The sequence below is a fragment of the Lissotriton vulgaris genome, chromosome 4_1 (assembly GCF_964263255.1).
Source record: "Lissotriton vulgaris chromosome 4_1, aLisVul1.2, whole genome shotgun sequence".
Classification (NCBI taxonomy): domain Eukaryota; kingdom Metazoa; phylum Chordata; class Amphibia; order Caudata; family Salamandridae; genus Lissotriton; species Lissotriton vulgaris.
The window spans coordinates 1992924238-1992950717 of NC_141691.1; the positions used below are offsets into that span (position 1 = coordinate 1992924238).

The 26480-nt window shown below is 48.2% G+C and overlaps 1 protein-coding gene across 1 annotated transcript; it reads left to right on the forward strand.

Annotated features, from left to right (window-relative positions):
• The first annotated feature begins 18632 nt into the window (after window positions 1–18632).
• MAFA (MAF bZIP transcription factor A) lies at window positions 18633–22014 on the forward strand. The gene has a single exon (XM_086966318.1). The coding sequence runs from the start codon at window positions 19298–19300 to the stop codon at window positions 20237–20239; it is 942 nt and encodes a 313-aa protein (XP_086822444.1). The 5' UTR covers window positions 18633–19297; the 3' UTR covers window positions 20240–22014.
• Window positions 22015–26480: the final 4466 nt, after the last annotated feature.

Sequence of the window (26480 nt, forward strand, 5' to 3'; positions counted from 1 at the left end):
GCAACAATACATAGGCTCGGAAACAATTCAAACAGAAAAAAAGAAGCCCCCCTCCCCCAAAATGCCCCGAACAAACAACCCCCCACCCTGCACCCCTGCGATAAAACTAAAAACCACCCCAAGTTGCAGTGTGCCTGTCGCCCTACCCAAGAAAACTAATCTACAGGAAGAAAAGGAAACACCCCAGGAGGAGGAAAAGTACCGAATTCCCGGCCGCCCTAGGGTTTGTCTGTAAGAGTGTCATTGACCCAAAAAAGGATAACAATCCACCGCATCACCGTATGATGGTGACACACGCCGGTGTCCCTACTCCTCCTGGTCCCGTCGGCTTCCCTCTGCGCCGTTGGAGTGTTCCGCATTGTCCTGTTGCGTCGATAGTGTGTCCAGCCAGTCACTGACCACCTCTGGCATATCAAAAAACAGCACACGCTCATTATGTTCGATGCGCAATCGGGCGGGGAAGAGCATAGCATACTTCATGCCCAGGTCTCTCAGTCTACGCTCCACCCCAGTAAATCCCAGTCTTTGTTTCTGCACCAATTGAGTAAAGTCGGGGTAGAAGCTGATTGACGCATTCTCAAATTTGGTGGGGCCGCTAGTCCTCGAGGCCTGTAAAATGACGTCTCTGTCCCTTTAGTTGAAGATCCTCGCAATGATGGGTCGTTGCATAGCCCCCTGTTTAAGTCTTCCGCCCGGAACTCTGTGGGCACGCTCCACCGCAAAAAAGTTACTTAGGCCCTTAGGGGCGAGATGGTTGAGGATCAGATCTTCAACGAGTAGGTCCGTGGATTGATCGGCTGAGGACTCCGGCACTCCAACGATGTGTACATTATTGCGCCTAGCGCGACTTTCGAAATCCTCAAGCCGGCGGGCAAATTGGTCACTCGAGGTCCGAAGGGTCCGGATCTCAGTCTGAAGATCGGAGACGTCGGTGGTGAGGCTGGCAGTTTTAATATCCAGCAACTTGACTCTCTCGTTAGTCTTGGCCAAGTCCGACCTAATCAAGCCTACATCCACAGCCACTGTGTCGATCTTGGCCGCCAAAGTTTCATATTGTTGGCCCATCGATGACTTCATACTCGCAATGGCGCCCATCACATCTCGAAGAGTCAGCTCCTCCGGCTCAGAGGGGCCACCACCAAGGTCTTCAGGGGTTTTGCCAGTCCCGCCAGGAGAGCCCTTGTTGTGCGCAAATCGGTCCATAATGGTGGTCTGTGTAGTTCCACCACGAGTCGTGTTCTTGAGTGACCGCTTGTCGCTGTCGGACATGCCCGCCATGGTGGGCTGCGCGCCCCTTGGGGGCTTTTGGGACCTGGTGAAAATGGCTCCCCACGGGGAAAAAACAGCGAGAAGTCGAAGTGCAGGGCGCCGGTGACGAGCAGTCAAACGAGTGCGCATACAGGCCAGCTAGATCAAGAGACAGCCGTCTCCCAGCCGTCTTAGACAAGAAAAGGGAAACCGAAAGTAGACTCCGGGTAGTCGTCCCCTTCCATACGCCGTTGTTGTTCAACTACTTTCGGGGTGCTTCGGATGCTCAAGTCCCGGGATGACTCACGGTGTAGGTCTTCAGGCATCAGGAAGGAGTATTTCGGGTGTCCGGCGTCCGATTCGAATTTTGAAAAAGGCCAGTCAGATCAGGAGAATCTCAGCTACAATAACCCGTAGTCAGAAACAGGATTCGTGCCAGGATAGACGGTGGAGGCGGCGAGGGTTTCGGGAGCTCACAGCTCACGCGACCATCTTGGAGGTGCGCTAAGCTCCTCCCCCTATTTTATATTGTATAATGAATTGCGAGAAAATATATTGCGTGAATACTATCTGTGATTTACTTGACTGGCATTGGTATGAACCGGAACCTTCAACCATTATAAGATGGCCACCACTATTTTTCTGTATACACTTTTCACTTGGTCTGTTTTTTATGTTTACACTATTGAAAGAAAAAACTTTATAAATATGTACAAAAAAAGCCTGTCATCTAGCGTGATCAAGGCGTTAAGCTGAAACGCGTTGCTGTGTGACTGCAAATAAAGAAATTTTGCAACATACCTCTGATGTTGTCCGTATATCTTCTTAATTGAGAAGGTAGTGAGCTGCAATATATATATATATATATATATATATATATATATATATATATATTACCTACTGGCGGTTGCCAGTAGGTAGTTATAGTTAGGATTTTTTTCAATGCAAAATCTCAAAATTCTATTGGGAATAACTTTGGCACCGGTTGACGAATCTGCCTGAATATTTCCTCAAATTTGCCTCGCGGAGCTTCGGTCCTTCCTTGAAAGTTTTCGGGGGGATTCGTGAAGTGGGGGCCGAGATAAAAGGGGGGTCCCAAAACGTGTTTTCCCCATGTTAATTTCCATAGGGCGGTCAAACTCACTTTTAGCCCGAACGTCTGAATGGATTTCCACCAAACTTGGCAAAATTGTAGGGACTAGTAGCCCGATGTGCCTTTGCTATGTCTCAAGATATGTGCTCCAGTGGTTTTTGAGTAATTTAGGTTAAAAAAAATATATATATATCTATGGCCGCGCCCCGGTACGCACACCTGGGCGCGCTCCGGGCACGTCACGCGAGGTGCGCACGGAAAGCTGATTGGCTCTCGGGTGTCTGTAAACATTCGAAATAGTCCGGAGCGGCCGCCATCTTGTGTCTCGGTTGGATCGAGACACAAGAGGTGGTTAAAACAAAGGGGGAAATAACCATAAGGGGGGAGAGTAGACCCCCCTGACCTCCTAGGTTTGATGTGGGGGCTATAAAAGGGCCCCGCTGGGCAAAAAAAAATTTTTTTTGTTTTGCGCGGGGGGAGCGCCCGGTACGCGCACCGCGGAGCGTACCGGGGAGCGTACCATAGGAAAAAAGAATGATAGAGTTTTAAAAAAATGTAGCCTTTTTTTATAATTTGAAGGTAGTTCTAAAAAAGAACTGTTTTTTTTCTTCTTTTTGTTGTTTTATATTTTTTTATGTTTTTTGAACATTTTGTACTTTTTTTGGCTTTTATGAACTATTTTGTATTTTTTTTGTTTTTTTTTTGGGGAGAAACAAAAAACGGAATTGAAAATGGCTCAACTGGAGTAAAAAAAAATGAGGAAAAAATTAGGGTTTTTTGGGGCAATTGTGGTTGTCACCAGCAAGGAGGATGAGCTTTAGGCTCTGCTCACCATAGGAGATGGTCTTACCACAAAAAATACATGTGACCCTAAATTCTCCAAACCGTGGTTGTATGCAAGGGATTGTCTCCGTTGTCTCTGGTCCCGATGGAGTGGGTTGTTTTCGTTTGGAGGTTCTGGGTGTAGATTGGGGAGGGTTGCTGGCCAGTTCTCTCATCTCTGCGGCAGCATAGTTGTTCGGATGCTTGCGCGGCATGTGCCTAATCATGGTATTATTCCCAAATGAATATTTTTTATTTGGGTTACCCCTAGAAAGTTCCATGTCACAGATAAGGCAAGTCACCTTTGCCGCATTCACTTTCTTTTTCCCTCAGGGATGGAAAAAAACTCCCATTCAATGTGTGGCTTGGGTTGGTATGGGGTATTGTGTTCTTCCTGCCACCTCCTCCTCCCCTCCTCCTCTTCCTCCTCCTCCTCTTCTTCTTGACCACCAATGTGATGTTGTGATGGTCCTCTTGGTGGTGGTGGTGGTGGTGGTGGTGGTGCAGATGCTCCAGCTGATGCTGCTACTGTAGCCATTTCAAAGTACAAAATATACCTCAAAGTTTTCAAAACAGGTCTTCTTCAGTCAAAGGACAAAGTCAGAATAAGGAAAAAAGGGGGGGCTTTCATCATTTGGAAAAAAAAATGTCCTGAACAAATAAGAAGTGTTATTATCAGGTCACAAGACCAGGGGTTTCATCATTATAAAACCAAAACTGTTCTGCACCAATTAAAAGTGTTATTTTCAGGTCACATGACCCAACGCGCTTACGCGACGCGCCCCCGGGCGCGCCCTGGGGCACGTCGCGTAAGCGCGTCGGATGCTTACGTTTCACGATCATATGCGCTCGAGTGCTTCCGGGTGCGTTTACGCCGTGCGTATCACGTGGACGCAGCTACGCGGTACGTCACAATGATGCTTTCGATCGCGGCATTGGCGCTAACGGGACGCTCCCCGGCGCGTGACCCGGGGCGCTTTAAAAGACTTCGCTTTCCGGGGCGCTCACCGGGGCGCGCCCCAGGAGCGCTCCAGGGCAAAAAAAAATAATTAAAAAAAATATATATATACATTACAAACATTTTTTTAATACAAATATAATATAGGATTCCTTCATTTTCAAAAATATTACATTTCATAGCTATAGACATTTGCTATTAACAAAATGTTGAAATTCACTGAAAAAAACATAGGTTTGGGGCCTTATATATAGTTAGGAATTAGCATTTAAAAAACCTATGAAATTCACTGAAAAAAACATAGGTTTCACACCAGTTATAGTTAGGAATTAGCATTTAATAAACCTAATAAATTCACTGATAAAACCATAGGTTTCACACCAGTTATAGTTAGCTGGAAATTTTACTGACATAAAACCATAGAAATTCCAACGTTATAGTTAGTTGGACTCACTATAACAAGCTCGCCTGCAATGCACTGCTGATGACGTCACATATTACATCACTCATGACATCGTCAGTGACATCGCGGGTGATGTGAGTGATGTCACTGACCATGTCATGAGTGATGTAATATGTGACGTCATCAGCAGTGCATTGCAGGCGCGCAAGTTATAGTGAGTCCAACTAACTATAACGTGGGAATTTCAATGGTTTTATGTCAGTAAAATTTCCAGCTAACTATAACTGGTGTGAAACCTATGGTTTTTTTCAGTGAATTTAATAGGTTTTTTAAATGCTAATTCCTAACTATAACTGGTGTGAAACCTATGGTTTTTTCAGTGAATTTCATAGGTGTTTTAAATGCTAATTCCTAACTATAACTGGTGTGAAACCTATGGTTTTTTCAGTGAATTTCAAAGGTTTTTTAATAGCAAATTTCTATAGCTATGAAATGTAATCTTTTTTATAATGAATCCTATATTGTACATTTATGTAATACAAATTTTTTATATTGTATTTATATTGTTCATGTTTTTTTTTTTTTTGCCCTGGAGCGCTCCCGGTGCACGTCCCGGTGAGCGCACCGGTAAGCGCAGTCTTGCGGCGCGCCCCAGGGAGCGTACCTGTGAACGTCCCGTTAGCGCTATTGCCGCGAACGAAAACATCATTGTGACGTATCGCGTAGCCGCGTCCGTGTGATACGCACGGCGTATACGCACCCGGAAGCACTCGAGCGCATATGATCGCGCAACGTAAGCATCCGACGCGCTTAAGCGACGCGCGCCCCGGGCGCGTAGCGTAAGCGCGTCGGGTCATGCGACCTAAAAATAACACTTTTTATTGGTTCAGGACAGTTTTGGTTTTCAAATGATGAAAGCCCTGGTCATGTGACCTGAAAATAACACTTTTCATTGGTTCAGGACAGTTTTTTTTTGCTAATGATGAAAGCCCCCACCTTTTTTCGTCATTCTCACTTTGTACTTTGAGTGAAGAAGACCTGTTGAAAGACCTCTCTGTACCTTTTTGGACTGAAAAATGGCTTCAGTAGCAGAAGTAGCAGGAGCATCTCAGCCACCACCACTACCACCACCACCACAACACCACAGTGGTGGAGATGAAGAAGAGGAGGAGGAGGAGGATGAGGAGGGGAGGAGGACATTCCTGCCAGAAGATAATACCTCATATAGGCCAAAGCAGCACATTATCTGGGAGTTTTTTTCCATCCCAAAGGACCTCAAAAAAGTGAATGCGCCAAGGGTTACTTGCCTAATATGTGGCACTGAACTTTCAAGGGGGAACCCTAACAAGAAGTACTCTTTTGGCAATAACACCATGATTCGCCACATGCAACGCCGGCATCCTAACAACTATGCTGCGGCAGAGGTCCGAGAACTGGCCAGAAACCCTCCCCAAGCTTCACCCAGCACCTCCTAAAGAAAGCAACCCACTCCATCGGGTCCAGAGACAAGGGAGATGGTCCCAAACATAAAACCTCAGTTTGGGCAATACAAAATCACTTGTATATTTTGTGGTAAAACAATTACCTATGGTGAGCAAAGCATAAAGCTCATCAACCGTGCTGGTGACAACCACAATTGCCCCAAAAAACCTTAATTTTTTCCTGATTTTTTTTTGCTCCAATTGAGCCGTTTACAATTCCCTGTTTTTTGTTTCTCCCCATAAAAATAAAAAAAATATAAAATTGTTCATAAAAGCCAAAAAAAGTACAAAATGTTCAAAAAAAAATAAAAAAATATAAAACAACAAAAAGAAGCAAAAAAACAGTTCTTTTTAGAACTACCTCCAATTTATAAAAAAAGCTAAATTTTTTTAGAACTCTGTCATTCTTTTTCCCCATGGTACGCTCCCCGGTGCGCGTCCCGGGCGCTCCCCCCGCGCAAATCGAAAAAAAAAAAAATGTTTTGCCCCGCGGGCCCTTTTATGGCCCCTACATCAAACCTAAGGGGTCAGGGGGGGTCTACTCTGCCCCCTTTTGGTCATTTCCCCCTTTGTTTTTGCCACCTCTTGTGTCTCGATCCTACCGAGACACAAGATGGCGGCCGCTCCGGACTGTTTGGAATGTTGACAGACACCCGAGAGCCAATCAGCTTTCCACGCGCGAACTCGCGTAGCGCGCTGGTACGCGCCCCGGTGCGCATACCAGGGCGCGCTTATAGATATATATATTTTTTTTAACCTAAATTACTCAAAATCCACTGGAGCACATATCTTGAGACATAGCAAAGGCACATCGGGCTACCAGTCCCTACAATTTTGCCAAGTTTGGTGGAAATCCATTCAGCCGTTCGGGCTAAAAGTGAGTTTGACCGCCCTATGGAAATTAACATGGGGAAAACACGTTTTGGGACCCCCCTTTTATCTCTGCCCCCGCTTGACGAATCCCCCCCAAACCCAGGGAAGGAGCGGAGCGCCGCGAGGCAAATTTGAGGAATATTTCAGGAAGATTCCTCAACCGGCGCAAAAGTTATTCCCAATAGAATGTTGCGTATTCCCTATGCAAAATAATCCTAACTATAACTACCTACTGGCGACCGCCAGTAGGTAATATATATATATGTATGCGCAGAGAAGTCCATCAAAGACCAGAAGACACAGCGGGGTACTACTTGGCAGACCTTTATTTACCATGGCAGGCATAGTGACCAAGGTGCGGCTGCACCGAAACTCGTCGGGTGTTTTATAACGCTTTTTGTTATGAATAAATAACACGCTATAAGGATTTGGGCTTGAGCTTTGCTTTTTGTATCGCATAAGAGCATTTGTTCGAATATTGGAGGGGTCGCTCCCTCGCTCGAAGCCCGTCGTCATTGGAGGCTGGAGGATTGGCGAATGCAGCATTGGTATATATATATATATATATATATATATATATATATATATATATATATATATATATATATACGCAGAGAAGTCCATCAAAGACCAGAAGACACAGCGGGGTACTACTTGGCAGACCTTTATTTCCATGGCAGGCATAATGCATTTCGGCGTGTACCTTCGTCAGATGCCTCTTTCCACTGGGCGTCACTCGCTCCCTCCTTTGTACATTCAACAGCATTCCTATTAGCTGGAACATGGCAGCTCCGTTGATTGTTACTTGCAGCTGTGGTCCGATACTGGCGGACTTCAAATCCCAGTTTGCATTGCTTGGGTGTCCGTTGCAGAGCTGCGATTGACTGCCCTGAATGTAGGTGTTCCCAGCAAGGGAGGAGTGGGGCAAATATGTGCTGAGATAGTCCCATATTCAAGGTGTTGATGGCTGCCTTGAGTCCCCAATGCCAAAATCACCAGAACGGGAACCAAACCAAGCCGTGACATGCAGGTACAATGATCCTGTGTCACTGTACAGTGACAGACAACTGCTGATCGCAGGGGCCACTTGCTCGGCTGCGTCCTGGGGTGGGCCCGTGAAAAACCAATGCATTGGAGCACTGAACACTTTGCCAAGATATACAAATATATATATATAAGGCTCCGCAGCACGTAAAGTACTCAATGCACTCCTTCCAAATAAATGACTGCACTCATTAAAGGCTTAGTGTGAGTTTATTTTCAAGCCATCGTATAAACCCAACGCGTTTTGACAGGTAAACCGCCTTGCTCAAGGGTAAATTCATTGTGTCAGAAATACACATATAAACATAAACACAGTTACGTGAAAACGTCAAAGACAGTGATATAGAAAGTGGACTGACTGAAAAGAGAGACCTCGATTATGATAAGTGTCGGCCATCTTTCAGAGGTAGATGTGCATTTGCAGAAATCATAACAAAAACACACTGTATTTATAAACGTAAAAGCAACATGTTCCTTGCATAGAAAATAATTATATAAGAACATCTCTCAATGTGTGCAAAAATAATTCAATAATCATAGTTAGCCCATTGCTGCACTTTTTTTGCATAAATGATTTGACATTAAACTTTTGATGAATCAAATCGTTTTTCATGAGCAATACTATATATTGTCAGTATCCAACTTGTTATAATACAGACAAAAATATAGATCGTTGTAATGCAGCTGTTTGCCTATCCACAATACTTCCCCAGTGGGTAAATTATATAACCATATTTTTATTGCCAAACAGGCCAAAATAATACATCTTGATAGGCCCCAGAAATGGAACAGTGCACATTACTTATACACAATGCATATATCAGAAACAATTCTACCCAAGTGAGTACCATTTACTAAATCTGTATTTTATCAATCTATCCAAAATCATATTTTTAGAAAAACTTACTAGTCAAATTAAATGCACACTTATACTCCCATCATCAAACCCAAGTGGGTAAAACATTATATGCAATGGACACAATTGGTTACTAGCCCAGCCGGGAAAACAGTAGGTATCAACTAGTTCTAATAACAATAACAACTTAGCAGTTCTTCAACAGTTTTTGGTATTCTATATATATATATATATATATATATATATATATATATATCCCACACAAAGAATGAATACTCTTGGCACTCCACTTGGTAATTTCAATTAGTTTATTTCACAACTGTGATGGGCTATCACAGTTGTGAAATAAACTAATTGAAATTACCAAGCGGAGTGCCAAGAGTATTCATTCTTCGTGTGGGATACAATACGAGACCCTGTCCTGGTCTCGACTCTGGCACCAACTGTAACATGCTCCCTCTGCGACAGGACAATTGGTGTTGCAATATATATATATATATATATATATTCCAGCTCCGAGGTACCCAACGTACAAAGGAGCACCGGACCTCAGCTGCTCACAAGGAGCCTTGAATGGTAAGCACGCCTCCAGCACAACGATATCCTTTGACTGTTCAAACTGCCCTGGATGCGTGACGCGTTTCGAAGTGTCCCCACTTCTCTTCAGAGGCTTTGGCAGTTATGAAGGAGTGCTTGAGGCACCACACCCATTGTTGCTTAGATGCACGCCCTAGATGGGACTTATGGGACTTGTAGTGCCTCACGTCGCGCTAATGTTCAGTTGGTAACTTTTCAAGCCCACAGATGGGCCTCGCTGTGTGGAATGCGTGCAGAATCCGTACGCTGCTGTCCTATGTTCTCGGTCCGTAGTCAAGACCGCATGGCCCCCGGTTCTTTCAGGGTGGTGCTCCTTCCGTGGCATGGGCCGCCGCGTAAATATTCCAGCTCTGAGGTACCCAACGTACAAAGGAGCACCCGGAACTCAGCTGCACACAAGGAGCCTTGAATGGTAAGCACGCCTCCAGCACAACGATATCCTTTGACTGTTCAAACTGCCCTGGATGCCTGACGCGTTTCGAAGTGTCCCCACTTCTCTTCAGAGGCTTTGGCAGTTATGAAGGAGTGCTTGAGGCACCACACCCATTGTTGCTTAGATGCACGCCCTAGATGGGACTTATGGGACTTGTAGTGCCTCACGTCGCGCTAATGTTCAGTTGGTAACTTTTCAAGCCCACAGATGGGCCTCGCTGTGTGGAATGCGTGCAGAATCCGTACGCTGCTGTCCTATGTTCTCGGTCCGTAGTCAAGACCGCATGGCCCCCGGTTCTTTCAGGGTGGTGCTCCTTCCGTGGCATGGGCCGCCGCGTAAATATTCCAGCTCTGAGGTACCCAACGTACAAAGGAGCACCCGGAACTCAGCTGCACACAAGGAGCCTTGAATGGTAAGCACGCCTCCAGCACAACGATATCCTTTGACTGTTCAAACTGCCCTGGATGCCTGACGCGTTTCGAAGTGTCCCCACTTCTCTTCAGAGGCTTTGGCAGTTATGAAGGAGTGCTTGAGGCACCACACCCATTGTTGCTTAGATGCACGCCCTAGATGGGACTTATGGGACTTATAGTGCCTCACGTCGCGCTAATGTTCAGTTGGTAACTTTTCAAGCCCACAGATGGGCCTCGCTGTGTGGAATGCGTGCAGAATCCGTACGCTGCTGTCCCATGTTCTCGGCCCGTAGTCAAGACCGCATGGCCCCCGGTTCTTTCAGGGTGGTGCTCCTTCCGCGGCATGGGCCGCCGCGTAAATATATATATATATACACACATTTAAGGGTTTAGGCTTTAGGGGGTGTAGAGGTTTAGGGATAGGTAGGGATAGGTAGGGGTATAAGGTATTAGAGTTCAGGAATGGGTAGGGGTATAGGGTGGTAAGGGTGTTTTTAAGGTTAAGGGTACTAACTGGTAACAGTGTTTTAGGGTTGTGGTAAGAGGAATTCGGTGCTAACTGTATTTTTAGGGCTTAGGGTGGGTAAGGTTATTGGGTGGTAAGAGGGTTTTTAGGGTTTAGGGGTGGGTAAGGGTATTGGGTTGTAAGGGTATTTTTAGGGTCTAGGGTGGATAAGGGTATTTGGTGGGAAGGCTATTTTAGGGTTATGGGGTGGGTCACGACATTATGTTATGTTATGTTACTGATTATTTCTAAAGCGCACGTTCACCAACCGATCTCTTGGCGCTGGATTGCTACTACGGCCTGGGTCCCTGGTTATTGGTAAGCCTGTTTGAACAACCATGTCTTCAGAAGCTCTCTGAATCTGGTGTAGTTTACAGTAGACCTAAGGTCAACTGGCAGAGTGTTCCAGACTCGCGGAGCAATGACTGAAAACATGCGTCCTTCAGTCCATGTTTTTTGCACAAGGGGACCACCAAATATTGTAGATGGCCAGATCTCAGTTGTCTGGTAGGACAATACTTGTTGATCCATGACTTCACAAAAGCAGGATAGTTCAGATACAAGGCTTTAAAGACCATGCAGCACACATTGAACATGGTTCTCTGTGCGACTGGCAGACAATGAAGGTCCTTCATCACGTAGGAGATATGGCCATATTTGGGTAGATAACATATTAGCCGGGCGGCCTGATTTTGGATTCACTGAAGTCTGCGGATTTTAGTGAGGCCCAAGTAAAGAGGGTTGGCATAGTCAATTCCAGACGTGACTAGGGCTATTATTGCCTGGATCAGAGCCTCCCTGATTAGAAACGTCCTTATCTTTTGTATGCACTGCAGTTGGTAGAAGCTTGCCAATGTAATGGCACCTACGTGCTGCTTAAATGATAGCTCCTCATCAATAATGACCCCAAAGCTTTTTACCGCCTGTTTAGTGGCAGGCAGAGGATTCATCTCGCCAGGCCATAGGGATGAAACCCAACAGTCCACCTTACTTTTTGTGATAACTATCTTTGTTTTGTCGGACTTCAACGTCAACTGATTGCAGTTCATTCAGTCCCGGATTAACCGCATAGTGTCCTGAAATTGTTGTCTTGATGTAGGGCTATTGTTGATCATGAATAGTAGTTGCATATCATCCGCATAATTAAAGAAGTTGATTTCTTTGTTCTTAATGGAGCTAACCAAAGGGCAGATGTAAATATTGAAGAGGTGAGGAGATAGAGAGGATCCCTATCATCCGCCCTTTGGTTAGCTCCATTAAGAACAAAGAAATCAACTTCTTTAATTATGCGGATGATATGCCATTGATTCTTATGGGCCTTGAGGCCCATAGGAATCAATGTAAATTACCGAATCGGTAAATACCGATTCAGTAAAATTACTTAATTTACAAGGGGGACAGGGTGTAACTTTGACACCCTGTTGCACCCCTGATTCTAGCTTGTGTGCAATGTGACACACATACATGCCCTTAGGGCATGTATGTGTGCCACATGGCACAGGTGTACATGCACAGATGTGCATGTACACAGGAATTCGTTATTTACCATGAGATAGTATTTCATGGTAAATAACGAATTCTTAAGGGCCTGTGGCACTATTTTAAGTTCCACCTACATCTGGAATTACCGATTCGGTAAATACACTGAGTCAGTATTTTACCGAATCTGTAAATGTACCGAATCTGTAAATTTACAGATTTGGTCAAATTCGGGCCCCCTACATCTCAAAAACCAATTACCGGTCGGTAACAGCCGAAATCGGCCGTTACCGACCGGTAATTGGCGACCTACATCTGGCCCCAAGTCACAAAAAGCACACTTTCATCTAGCTTTCCACCAAATTTAGTGTAATTCCATTTAGCAGTTTGGGCTGTAGTCGTGTTCAATAAATGAAAAATCCCCATAGACATCATGGGGAAAATGTGTTTTGGGACCCCCTTTTTTCTTAGCCCCTGCTTGACGGATTACCCCGAAATTTTCAACACAGCAGCTGAATTGAGTGTCAAATTAGTTTTGAAACTTTAGCGAACATTTGTCAATCGACATCAAAGTTATTGGCAAATCAAAATTTTCTTTTTAATAGAATTCAGATCCTAACTATAACTACCTACTAGCGACTGCCAGTAGGATATCTATCTATCTATCTATCTATCTATCTATCTATCTATCTATCTATCTATCTATCTATCTATCTATCTATCTATCTATCTATCTATCTATCTATCTATCTATCTATCTGTCTGTCTGTCTATTTTGTGCCTTTCCCTTGGGAAATAGAGCCCAGAACATTTAGTCTATGAACCCGATCTTTCAGCCTCGGTCCTGAATTTCAGTAAGGTAGACTTTGAGGCTGCTGGGGCTGGTAGCCTCCTGCATCCTGCTAGTTGAACATGCTAGGTGGCATATGCAGGCTCTCTAGTGGATCTCAGTGGTCCCAACATCAATGGGATTTCTCCAACCATGAGGAACAGGGTCAAGACTAATTTGCATATGGATGGATCTGAACTGGGGTGGCAAAGTGAGCTAGAGATCGGTGATGGATTGAACCCAGATGGGGGTGAGTGTCTGAAAGTTCACTCCGCTCCGTCCATCATCTCCTTGTGTTTGCTTTTGTTTGCCCTAAGAAGGCGGGGTATGCCCAGACGTGGGTCCTTTGCTCACTTTGCCACTGGATTCAAGCTAGCCTGGCTGAAGAGGGATGTTATCCCGAGACCAGTCCCAGGATGCTTGTTTCCAGTCCAGGGAAGACATGGCATGGCAGTTTGGGGTGGACTCGGGTGGCGAAGTGAGCCAAAGAAAGATGTGCTCCGTCCATCATCTCCTTGTGTTTAACTCTACAACAATGTCAGATTTCAGAGGAGACTGAAAAAGATCTTCATTGGGGGTTGTTGGTCTGCAATTGGGGCAGCAGCAGACTGATCTCCCTTGCACCCCTGGAGCTGACAGTGGTGACAAACGCATCACTTCTGGATTGGGGGGCCATCTATGAAAGGTGGAGATCAGAGAACTCTGGTCCCTGGCGTAGTCCGGGGTCCATCCCAACTTTCTGAAGGGCCATCCGCTTGATGTTGAAAGCCTCAAGAGCAGACTGATACTGGTGCTCATGGACACCACCGACATGTGGTACTGCAACAAGCAGGGTGGTGTAGGGTCACGCACCCTGTGCCAGGAGGCTTTGCATCTGTGGAAATGGCTGGACCACAAAGGCATCTTTCTGGTCAGGAGCCACCTGGCAGTAACAGGGCGAACAAGCTCAGCTGTTGGCACCTGGTGGATCATGAGTGGCAGTTACGCCAGGAGGTAGCACAAGATCTCTTCTGAGAATGGGGACAACCTTGGCTCGATCTTTTTGCCACTGCTAACACCGTGCAATGTCAGCACTTTTGCACGTTGGAAGTTTCCAAGTCGTCTCTTGCTCTCGGATGTGTTCCACTGCGAGTGAAACTCCAGACTCCTGTATGCCTTTCTGCCGATACCACTCCTGCCTCGAGTTCTCAAATAGATCAGGACTGAACAGACCAAAAGTCATCCTAGTGCCTCTGGACTAGGCACAGAGCATATGGTACCAGAACTTCTGGGCCTGAGTATCTGTCCTCTGATCAGGTTGGCTTTCCGGGAGGATTTGCAGTTGCAGCAGCAGTGCAGGATTCTGGACCCAGGTTTTCATATTCTCCACCTTCATGCTACGAGATTGAGCGGTGACAGTTGTACACCTTCGACCTTCCTGCGGAGGTGATTCATGTCATTTTTAACCCTAGGCGAAGCACTAGGCTACGCTCGCGTAGTTTGCGAAGTTGGCGCAACTTTGCACTACCCAAACTGCACGTAGCACAGTGAGAACACGTGTAGCCTAGCGTAGCGTAGTGCAGCAGTCATTTTTTGCTTGCTCGTGGACCTTAACGTCAAGTTGGCGACCCGAGCAAGGAAAATTACATCCTGGCAAGACTTTTTCCTCGTTCGCGATCAGCAACATCAAGTTGCCGATTGCGGGCATGGAAAATAAACCTCCTGGCAAGATTCTCAACGCGGGGAGGGCAGGTTTCTCATTGCAAGTGGTCGCGTATGCTCGCGACCGCTTGCGACCGCTCGCGATGAGAAACTACCAGTCCGCGTTGAGAAAGTTGCCGCTCGAATAAAAATCTACTCGAGCTGCAGAAAACTACTGCTCGCACTGTGCATGATGCCGTTTTCAATGATTGCACAGTGCTGGATGCTTGTCTGCACTGTGCAATCATTGAAAACGGCATCTTGCACAGTGCGAACATCCGCAGTTCGCGTAGTGCTACGCGTAGCTCGCGAAGTGCACTTCGCATAGCTATTCGTAGCGCTACTTCGCGAACTACGCCCAGCCCTAGTCATTTTGGCAGTTAGGCATCCCTCGACAAAAACTTTATACGCCTGTTGTCGGGAGACATTTCTGGTTTGGTGACGGACATGGTAGATTGTCCCTGTCTAGGCCAAACTCGCTGACGTTTTGTCCGGATCCTGGCTAGGCCTTGCTCATGGTACAGTTTAAGTACATTTAAGCTCTTTCATTCTTTTTTACAGTTACTGAACCATCCTTCTTTCTTTAAGTCTCCAGTTATTATGTGCTTTTCAAAAGTTTACTTTTATTTCTTCCATCTCCCTTTGTCATGCTGCAGTGGGACATTAACTTTGTATTCACGTTTCTGAGGTGCACTCCCTTTGATCCACTTCACAGCTACTTATTGCTGTTCCTTCCCAGACAAACTGGTTTTGTGGACACTGGTATCTTTTTTGCCTAAGGTTTTGACACTGTTCCACATTGGTCAAAAGATCACCTTAATGGCGTTTTATGCTTCGCCTCACCCTTCTTTGGAGGAGAGACGTCATTGCTTGGACCCCAATAGAGCACTGAGCTTCTACATAGATGGTACCAAAGAACACTGGGTTGACAATCCGCTCTTTGTGGGGTTCAATGGGGTGAAAATATAAAAGGCCTTGCAGAATAGAACCCTCTCCCGCTGGTTCGTGCTCTGCATTAACATCTGCTATACATTGGCTAAAAGGTAGCCTCCGGAAGGACTGCGTGCTCACTCTGCTAGGTCCAAAGCTGCTACCACTGTGTGTGCACGTGGAGTTCTTGTCCTACACATCCGGCAGGTGGCTAAGTGGGCATCCCTCCAAATCCCTCCATATGTTCACAAAGCACTATTGCTTTGACAGTCAGGTTCCATAAAGGGGTATTTTGCCTGCTCGGTCCTGCAGGACTTTCTGGTTTGATTCCATTTACAAACCCTCCTCCAAATAGGTACTGCTTTGGTATCTCTTCAAAAGGATTGCACTCTTCGGTTATAGGTCTCTGTCAGGAGAACAAGTTACTTAACCTTCGGTAATGCTCTTTCTGGTAGAGACTCTATTTACTCACAGGTTCTTAACTGATTCTACCATTCCACACCCTCTGTTCAGTGAATCGGCCTCTGTCCCTTAATAAGGTCCCAAGCTTAGGAATCTGCAGATTGGTCACACATAAAATGCTTCTGGGGCTCTGCTCTTGGTGTGTGGACAGCCCCAAAGGCAAGTGAGTGGCGCCTGTATATGCACTGCAGGTCATTTCCAGAGCAGACCTGCACTAGTGAAGGGTTGCACAGCACCACTTACCGGCGAGAAGAGGTACTGCTGAAATGTTTCTGAATCCAGTCAGAATCTGCGCTACATATTCCTTACCAGAAAAAGTGTTTTCGCAGTTCAGGAACTTGTTAATTTAGGTGTAAAACTGATACCAAAGAGGTGAAAACAGTGTCCAGCTAATGTAAAAGTAAGAAAATAAAAATCTAATACTGCTGAAAAATGTGCGACATCTCACCTGATATTTGCCTTATATTTCTGCATTACCTTTCCAAGCCGCATTATTCCAGTGGCCCTGTCTATAAAGTGTTAAACTTCAAATATTGAAATATTGAAGATACCAAAGGAAAAGAAAATAATGGTATAGTTTACATGTGGAGGAAGGATGACGTAGGAGAGTCGTGAGCCATGTAGACGAGATGAAAGAAAGAGCATGCAGAGGGCAGTGAACAGTAAGGGGTGAGGATGGAGAAAGGGAAGTGTGAAAGCTGCAGATGTAGGGACGTCAGAAACAGATCTGGTGAGAGAAATGGATCTAAGGGACTAAGAGAGTAAGAGAGTAAGGGGAAAGTGATGCGAAGCGAAGGGTGGGAGTGAATGGGTCTCTCGGAATGATACTCTTCCCATCCACTCATCACTGAAATGCTAAATTCACAATCTCGGGTTTGTCATGTTCAGAATTGATACATTACCAGGTCTGATTATTCGCAACAATATCATTCATACTCTTTTATTTGACATTGAATAAAAAATTGGTATTAATGAGCAGTTGTACGGTCACCAGGTCTGACTTATTTTGGGTATAAGTTCTTCGATCTGTGTGTGACGTGTTTGGTTGGTTTAACAGAAAGCACACGCACAGGAAACCAAACAATGGGCTTGTAGCACAGTGGGATTCTACATCACGTTTTGGGCCACGCCTTTACTTATGCCAATGTTTTAAAAATGATGATTGCTAGTTTGCATTCTTAGCCACACCCACTTTTAGAGACTGCCCGCCCCCTCCCATCCCAAGAAGCACAACTTGAACCCCTGTACCTGCGCGTGCGTCTCGCTATGAGGGGATTTATCTGTTAAAGGGCCAATCAGATTCCTATTGGTGGCGCGGTGCAGCCCAGATGTGCCGCCAGAGGTGCTCGCTGCGTCAGCAGACAAGTGTGGCCCTCTTCGGGCAGGCCCTGCAGCGTCGTCTCCTGACAGCTATTGGCTCCCGGCGGCAGATATACGGCCACCCGGGATTGACCGAGACAATTCTTCAAAGGAATAGATTATTATGCCGTCGCGCCCTAAATCTGATATGGCAGGTATCCGAAATCGATATCGCCACACACTCACTCTCACCCTCTCTTTGTTATCTTCTAAGGGGGGCTGACAAGAAGCATTGGAATGGGGGATACCACTTGCCAGCAGCAAGCCCTTCCTGATTGTCATTGGTCAGGGGAAAAGGGAGGAAGTGTAAATCAAATTGTTGGCGCATTTCTGTTGGCAAGTAGTCCTTTAAGGTTTGCTCTAGTATTTGGCATCACTGTGTTCCTTTCAAACTCATGCTTACATCTGTTTGCCGAAGTATTGGGTCCGCTTTATTTGCATCTTTCGACGGTGACTTTCTTTATTTACTTGTGTTTCCCAAATGTGCCAGGTAGCATGTGGCATTGGGTAGGTTGCACAGTATGTTCCAAGGCACAGTTATTACATTACATTGTTTCACACGTGAATTTTGAGTCACTGTGTGAAGATCTGTAGTGTACCAGGGGCTTCAGTAAAGACAGGGATTTCTCGTGTTTTCGAGCAGTTTATTCGAGTTGTGCACACCCTCTGTTTCAAGTGATTAAAAAAGAAACTGCATCACGATGAATAATTCCACAACAAGCGCGTGGATGCACAGTCGTGTTACATTTCTACATTAATATATGTGTTTCAGGGGGTTGAGGTTGAGGTTGAAATGCTTGCTACGAATACTGAAAACACTGAAACGTCTGCTCTGTTGCTCTTCGCTCAGTGAATGAGCACGTGTGGAGGGCCAGCGGTTCTGTGCGCTTGTGTTACACGAGGGCGCAGTTCCTAGACGTGGCCACCAGGGGGACCATTGTTGTTCCTGTCTTTCCCATCTTCTTCCAGCTGTTTCGGGCACAGATTGACAGCTCCCTCGGTGTCGGTTACCATGGGGATATGCAAGTTAGAGCAGCCAGGGCGCAGTGCCATTGGTCAGGCGCTGGATCCTCGCCCCTGGGTGGGCGGACCTCGGTTGAGTCCTCGCGTAAAAGGATACCGAGTGCCTCCATTCAGCACTTCAGATACTAAGCAGAGGGTCCCGGGTCTGGCTGTCTTTGGAGGAGGAGGGGTGGTGTGTCGGGCAGTGCACGTGAAAGGCGAGGGGGTCTGCTGCTGTTGGAGACTAAGCACCGGAAGGAAGAAAAGACCCGCTGAAAATCCAAATTTGAAAGGAAAAAAAAATCACGTGTAAATGCAGTCCATGCAATTATTCAGTCAGAGACTCTTGACAGCTGGACGAGTGCCTCATAGAGTGTGGGACTAGAGAAGCAGAGGACTGTGCCGAAACTTGAGTAAACCTACAGAGAGTAAACAAAATAAGAATAAAAGCTCCACGAAGTCCAGGCACTGAGACTGCTGGGCGCTTTGGGTGGCCTCCGGACTGATCCCAACCCACTGTGGCAACTTTGCAGAGTTCCTGGCGCTGCCTGTGCACCCTCTGGGGCTCCCGCTGACCCCCGCTGCCGACCAGTGACCCGTCCGGACCCCTCTGCGCCGGGGGTCCCCCTCCTCGGGGGCGCTGCCGGAGGACGCCCCCGCCAGCCCCCTCTGTGGATCCCGGAGTGGATGGTGGCGCGGGGAGGAGGGAGGGCGCGCTGTCAAGTCTGCCTGTCCCAGGCCGGTGGGAGGGAGCGGAGGGGAGGTGGCCGGCACTGTGAGCCGTGCGCGCCAGCAGCAGTGACCCCGCCAGCCCCGTGCATGGGCTGGAGATGGCCTCGGAGCTGGGCATGAGCGCGGAGCTGCCCAACAGCCCGCTCGCCATCGAGTATGTCAACGACTTCGACCTGATGAAGTTCGAGGTGAAGAAGGAGCCCCCCGAAGCCGAGAGGTTCTGCCACCGCCTGCCCGCCGGCTCGCTGTCCTCCACGCCGCTCAGCACCCCCTGCTCGTCCGTGCCTTCCTCGCCCAGCTTCTGCGCGCCCAGCCCGGGGGGCCCGCCGGGACACCTCGGCCACCCGGGAGCCGGCGGCAACAACTCGGGAGGCGGGGGCGGCGGCGGGGCCGGCAAGCCGCAGCTGGAGGACCTGTACTGGATGTCCAACTACCAGCACCACCTGAACCCCGAGGCGCTGAACCTCACGCCCGAGGATGCGGTGGAGGCGCTCATCGGCAACGCGCACCACCACCACCCTCATCACCACCAGGGCTACGAGGGCTTCCGGGGCCAGCCCTACCCGGGCGAGGAGCTGGCTCCCCCGGCCGGCCCCGGCCTCCCGCACCATCACCACCACCACCCGGGGGCGCACGGCGGCCACCACCACCACCACCTCAGCCGGCTGGAGGAGCGCTTCTCAGACGACCAGCTGGTGTCCATGTCGGTGCGGGAGCTGAACCGGCAGCTGCGCGGCTTCAGCAAGGAGGAGGTGATCCGGCTGAAGCAGAAGCGGCGCACGCTGAAGAACCGCGGCTACGCGCAGTCCTGCCGCTACAAGCGGGTGCAGCAGCGGCACATCCTGGAGAGCGAGAAGTGCCAGCTGCAGGGCCAGGTGGAGCAGCTCAAGCAGGAGGTGGCGCGGCTGGCCAAGGAGCGCGACCTCTACAAGGACAAGTTCGAGAAGCTGGCCGGCCGCAGCTTCACCTCCACGGCGGCCGGGAGGGAGCCGTCGCCGGCGCACCCGGGCAAGGCGCCGCCCGGGGACTTCTTCATGTGAGGCGCGCCGGCCCGCGCGTAGACTCGTCGCCACTGTAATATACACAGAGACATACCGTGCGAGAAGGGACCCGTCCGACCTCGCTCCCCTGAACCCCATCCAACAAGTGCCCTGCTCCGATCCCCGACAGCGACCCGCAGAACCCTTCCTTCCTGCTGCCCCTTCTCACGCGAGCTTCCAAATCCGGGCTCCGACCGGACCTTTCAACAGGAAAAAGTTACCGGAGCCAGAAACTCGCAGCAAAACACAACAGTCTTAAGCTCGCGCATATTTCAAGCAAAATAAAAAGGGAGATCGAAAAAGGGAACCGAGGATTGTAACTCGAGGAAATAACTTTTCAAGCAATATTAGGAAGAAAGAGCTTATTCTTGACTGCATAACTCTTAACAAAACATCGCAACATAATACAAAGAAACGCTGACAGATATGATGCTAAAAGTGTCCTGCGCGATCTACTGTGCGTCTTAATTTGACACTTTTTAGCAACCCTGCATGCGGGACATGTAAGGTATTCACTCATTGTTTTTGTACCAGGCGAGAAGGACAGCAAGCATGTCTCAGAGTTTATTTAAACCCCCTGCCACTTGTCCCCAAACTTGCTTCAGATTCAGCACTTTTTTTGTTGCTCCTTCCGCATCTTTAAATTATTTACCTAAATAGTCTTAAAAATCTAATATATTGTTAACTGAACTTTTTACCTGGAATTTTGCGCGTTTAAGACTCTGACACTCGGAGACTTGATACAAACTCCCCTGATATAAAACGAACTATTTTGGGGCTACGCCGTCTGAAGTGATGAGTGTTACTTGCTTTTAACTTGTTATTTATCGTCCCCGGACCCTTTCCCTTATTTATGTTTTCTGGAAAACCTGAGCCAATATTCGCATTATTTAAGATGACATCTTTGTAAATATTGTAGAGCTATATGTTTTTTTTCTTTTACTTTACCCCAGCCTACTTTTTTTTTAGCTCGGGAGTTTAAAGGAAAAAAACAATCTAAAAACAAACGAATACGTCTTAATGAAAGTTTGTATGTAATAACAGCATGCAAGAAATATTCAAACAAGTATCGTATTTAACAGAGGCAGGTAACGGGGCCTCGTGCACTATATAATGGAGTCAAACGGATACTTACTATTGTTGTTTTGTTCTAGAGATTTTTGAACAAAGACAGATATCTATGCTGTTGGGAAAATAAAATACGCCCAATGCATGGGGATAATTACATTCTGAAACCACCTGGTAGGCAAAACATAAACATGGAATGGAATGGCTGCTATACTCTATGCACCACTTTTATTTATGAATTTCCGTTGGGCATTTTTATTTTTAAATTGCACCTTTCCGTGAAAAATGGCCACCATTTCTGCAGAAGCAACGTAAACGAAAGGCTCACAACAGGTGTGCTTGTGCAGTTTAACGTCTCACTGAGGTGACCAGTGATTTTAAAAAAAAATTATTTTGTATTGGAAAACAGTTTAACTTTGTGAGCTGGTGCACACTGGGGCTTTTATGCAATGTAGTCGCAGTGTTTCCGGTGGTTGCCAACACTGCATCTCGTTGAAATGTTGTCTTTTTGTTTTTATTTTGTATAAACTGTTCTTTTCGAAGAACTGGGCTGTTGCAACCTCAAAGTCTATTTCTTTTTTTGATGCTCATGACGTGTTCTCGTTCTTTTTGCATTGCCTGTCAATGCTAAAAAGACACAAGGAAAACTGAACTTGTTCAGCTTTCGTTTGCTATAAACAAAAATAAAAACTCTTTGGAAAGATGAAGGTGTTGCACTTAGGGTTTTTGTATCTGGCCAAAATAACTGCCTACGGTTTATTTGTGACAACTGTTTCTGATGTCTGTTTGCAAGAAGCGGCGCGTGGAGGGCTGAAGGGCTGTTGTTATAGTGGGGGTGGCAGTGTTTCTTCCTGGACCAAGTTACGCGAGAGTTTGGTAAAACGCTGTCAGCCGAAAAGGCAGCTCGAATGGGTTGTGTTCCTGTTGCTGAGGTCGGAGTGCATCCCGCGTTTCTTCCTTCGAAATTTGGCGGTGCATCTTCGCAAACAGTCAGCAGTGTTTCGTGGTCAGTTTTATTGGACTGGCCAGAGGGGTCTGTGTGCCGGTCGTGGCTGAGATGGGCCTCGCCACACAGACAGTTCACGAATCTGACCCCCCAAACTGTAGACGGGTTGGGTACACTCGCCTAGCTCACTAGAGAATGCGCAACAGGTACGGAAAGTCCAACGAAGAGTGTAGCAAATGTCGCATGAGAGGTGGACCTAAATGGACTTCGTGTGTCTAAAACACATTTTCTTCGGCTAGGCGGGAATCGACTCTGCTTGCGTGGCCTGCTTCAGGTGTGCAGTTTTTGGAGTAAAAGTAATTCGAAAGGAGGGAAGCGGTGTTCAAGTGACTTTTGAACCTGGGCACCAGAGTTCAAATCTTCTGCTCCCTAGTTTGCAGAATTGCGTGATCCTGAGCACATCAGGCGAACCTTTGCGCCTCTGTACTCTTCTGTGACCAAATGGAGATCTCTAAAGGGAAAGTTGACTCCAGTAACTCGATATTAGCATTTCTGGGGTTTGAAGCGTTTCTCCCTGGACCGAGGTGGGCGCGAGGAAAAGTAGCGTTTGGTCTGCCATGCCGAATGTTCATTTAATTTGGGCAAATATGTCGCCTCAACTTGCCTGTGGCTGTCAAGGCGCCTCGACGAGTAGCCCACTGATAGGCCAGCTGCTTCAGCGCTTCGAAGCTGCAAGACGATGGCTGTGAGCTTTCACCTGTTCCTTTTTATTTACCAAGCAGAAATAAATGTCGAGTTTTACTTTATGGCGCTAGCACCCAATGCCAGGCTTGCTCGCTCCACGGAAGTATCCACCATTTGGCCGAGAACCTCTGGTTAAAGGCGCATTACTTCCGGGTTATAGAGTCCAAGGCGTAGACCCTTTTGCAGTATAGAGGAGGAGCCCCCCCTGTGGCTTCGGCAGCGGGCCAGGGGCTCCGAGGGAGGCATTGGCGGGTCTCCCACGTCAGTCAGTCATCTGCAGAACCCCTCGGTGATGATGCAATGTTACAGCTCTGTCTCCTAACCCGGACTGTAATATTGTGTCACTGCCGAGTCGAGTATACAGCGCCCAGACACCTTTGGGTTAGGTTAGCGCTTAAAACTTACTAAAGTACAGTAGACATTGATCGGGTTGACAGGGAGACTGGGGTAGCGCCAATAGAGTTTGACAAACTGTACGAAAACGTTTTCTTGGGAAAGTGCCGAAATAACTTTAGACCAGAAAACGAGTATTTCGGGGGAAAGGCAATTAGCAGTCCAAACTCTTGCGGCAAAAGGTTATTCCGCTTTTTTGGGGGTCTTCGCGCCCTCGTTTCACAGCAGCCAGTGGTTCCAATCGGAGCTGGCCCTCCTGTCTGCATGTTGTTGGGCGTGGTAGGGTTGCAGATGAAGAAACATTGTTTGAAAAAGACTTTCTGTCTGTCCGCTTTTGATGCTAGCTTTGCACTGACCCCTTGTGTGCGTAGTGGTGGCTCGAGATAGGCTGCTTTTGCCTTTTTAGGGGGTGGGGGTACGTACTGTGCCAACCTCTTACTACTCAGTGGCTACACATCTCACAGTCGAAAAGAAAAATGCCACCTGTGTGTTTAAGAACTGTCGCTTTCTGAGAAGGCTGTCGCCTGCCTCCGTCATCTGCAAATACCATAGCGCCAAGAAGCGGTTTTAGTTGTAAAACTGCTTTGCAAGACAGGTGAGGCCCGCAGACGCCTGGGTGTGAAATGCAAGGTTAAAAGTGTCGCATTAAAGCGGGGTACACTCAGCCTTTCATCCTTCCTGTCGGGGCACGAGTGCCCAGTGACACTGAATGGCAGTAACATATGTGATTGACAGCGCTGAGAAGTCACTGGCCTGGTGGAATATGCGCTCTAAAACTAGACATTATCGCGGACAGCAGGGTCGGGCAAGATAACGCCCATGGTCAGTACCTGTTTAAATCCAAGGTTTAGTGGCCCGGCCTTCTACCATTCTGGGACCGTATGAGTGATTTGGATTACAACCCCACCTTTCATCTCAGCGCCTACACACGTCTGAGTTTGTGGTGTGCGCTACGAGGTTACCTGTCCCCCGTTGTAGGCTTCCTTCTCAGCGGCGCACGCACTATCTGCTGAGTGTCAGCGGCCTGGCTGGGATGGGGGCGCTGCTCCCCGGAAACTCCTGGCCATTTTACCTGTATACAGTCTGCATGTAATGCATTTTCTATAGTGCCCTGGCCACCTTGGCACACAATAGACTTGGTATTGTACTGCTCTGGTACGCTGGTTAGTGTGACGACGTAAACTGGTAGATTGGGGTGTCTGACCCGCCTGTCTCTGGGACGCTGGCTACTGTGACGACATAAGCTGGGACTTTGAGGGTGTCTGAGCTGCTTGTCTCCGGGGCCCTGGCTAGTGTGAAGACGTAAGATTGCAGATTGAGAGGTGTCTGGTCCGTCTGTCTCTGGGACATTGGTTAGTGTGACGATATAAGAGGGTAGATTGGGGGTGTCTGTGCCGCTTGCAGCAAGGGCCCGGCTTCTGTGCGTGCACCTGATTGCAACGGGGCGGCGGTGCGTGCACGGGGCTGTGTGCTGGCCTCGGGCCTGGAATGCGTGTTTGTGCACCTCGGTGCATGTACGGGGCTGTGTGCTGGCCTCGGGCCTGGAATGCGTGTTTGTGCATCAGTGGTGGTGCGTGCACAGGGCTTTGCTGTGTGCTGGCCTCGGGCCTGGATTGCCGTGTTTGTGCACCACGGTGGCGGTGCGTGCAAAGGGTTGTGTGCTGGCCTCGGGCCTAGAATGCCGTGTTTGTGGACCAGTGGCGGTGCGTGCACGGGGCTGTGTGCACAGGGCTGTGTGCTGGCCTCGGGCCTGCAATGCGTGTTTGCGCACCAGTGGTGGTGCGTGCACAGTGGTGTTCAGTGTGCTGGCCTCGAGCCTGGATTGCCGTGTTTGTTCACCTCGGTGGCGGTGCTTGCAGGTTGTGTGCTGGCCTCGGGCCTGGAATGCCTGTTTGTGGACCAGTGACGGTGCGTGCACAGGGCTGTGTGCTGGCCTCGGGCCTGGAATGCGTGTTTGTGCACCTCGGTGCGTGCACGGGGCTGTGTGCTGGCCTCGGGCCTGGATTGCCGTGTTTGTTCACCTCGGTGGCGGTGCTTGCAGGTTGTGTGCTGGCCTCGGGCCTGGAATGCCTGTTTGTGGACCAGTGACGGTGCGTGCACAGGGCTGTTGTGTCCACAGGGCTGTGTGCTGGCCTCGGGCCTGCAATGCGTGTTTGCGCACCAGTGGTGGTGCGTGCACAGTGGTGTTCAGTGTGCTGGCCTCGAGCCTGGATTGCCGTGTTTGTTCACCTCGGTGGCGGTGCTTGCAGGTTGTGTGCTGGCCTCGGGCCTGGAATGCCTGTTTGTGGACCAGTGACGGTGCGTGCACAGGGCTGTGTGCACAGGGCTGTGTGCTGGCCTCGGGCCTGGAATGCGTGTTTGTGCACCTCGGTGCGTGCACGGGGTTGTGTGCTGGCCTCGGGCCTGGAATGCCGTGTTTGTGCACCTCGGTGCGTGCACGGGGCTGTGTGCTGGCCTCGGGCCTGGAATGCCGTGTTTGTGCAGCTAACACAGCTTGGGAGGACGTGATGGCCCGCGTGCCGTTCCCTCTTCAGTCACACTCACGGGATTAGCCCTGGAAGTGACAGACAGGACTAAAGCGGCCCCTGCCTGCTGCATTTGATTGTTTAGTTCAACGTGCGCCCTACCTGGCTCAGCGGTTTTGTTGCCGATTTCGTACGAGCCAACCTTTTGAATCCTGGCTACCCCACTTGACCAAACTCTGTGGTTCTTGACAAATTGCCTTATTGCAACGCTAATAGGGAATGCATCAATCTCGCATCTCAGCGGTAGATGGACTCGGCGTTTTTTCATCTCCGACCTGCGCTGAGTGGCCCTGGGTTTGGTGTCTCCACAACGCGCCAGTTTCACTTTACTGCATAGTGTTACGTGCTGTGTGATGCCGGCACGCCACAGATTCGGGTCCTTTCAACATCCAGAGCTCGATAAATCGAGTGGTGCATAGTTGGATTTGGTAATTGCAACATCGTGTATTTACAGTGCCTAGAAACTGCAGCACATTCTAAAACTAGCAACACATTTTGTTCACAGTGCCAAGAAGAGGCAACATTACAGTAGCAGGCGCTGTATGAAAAAGAAGTTACAAGTGAA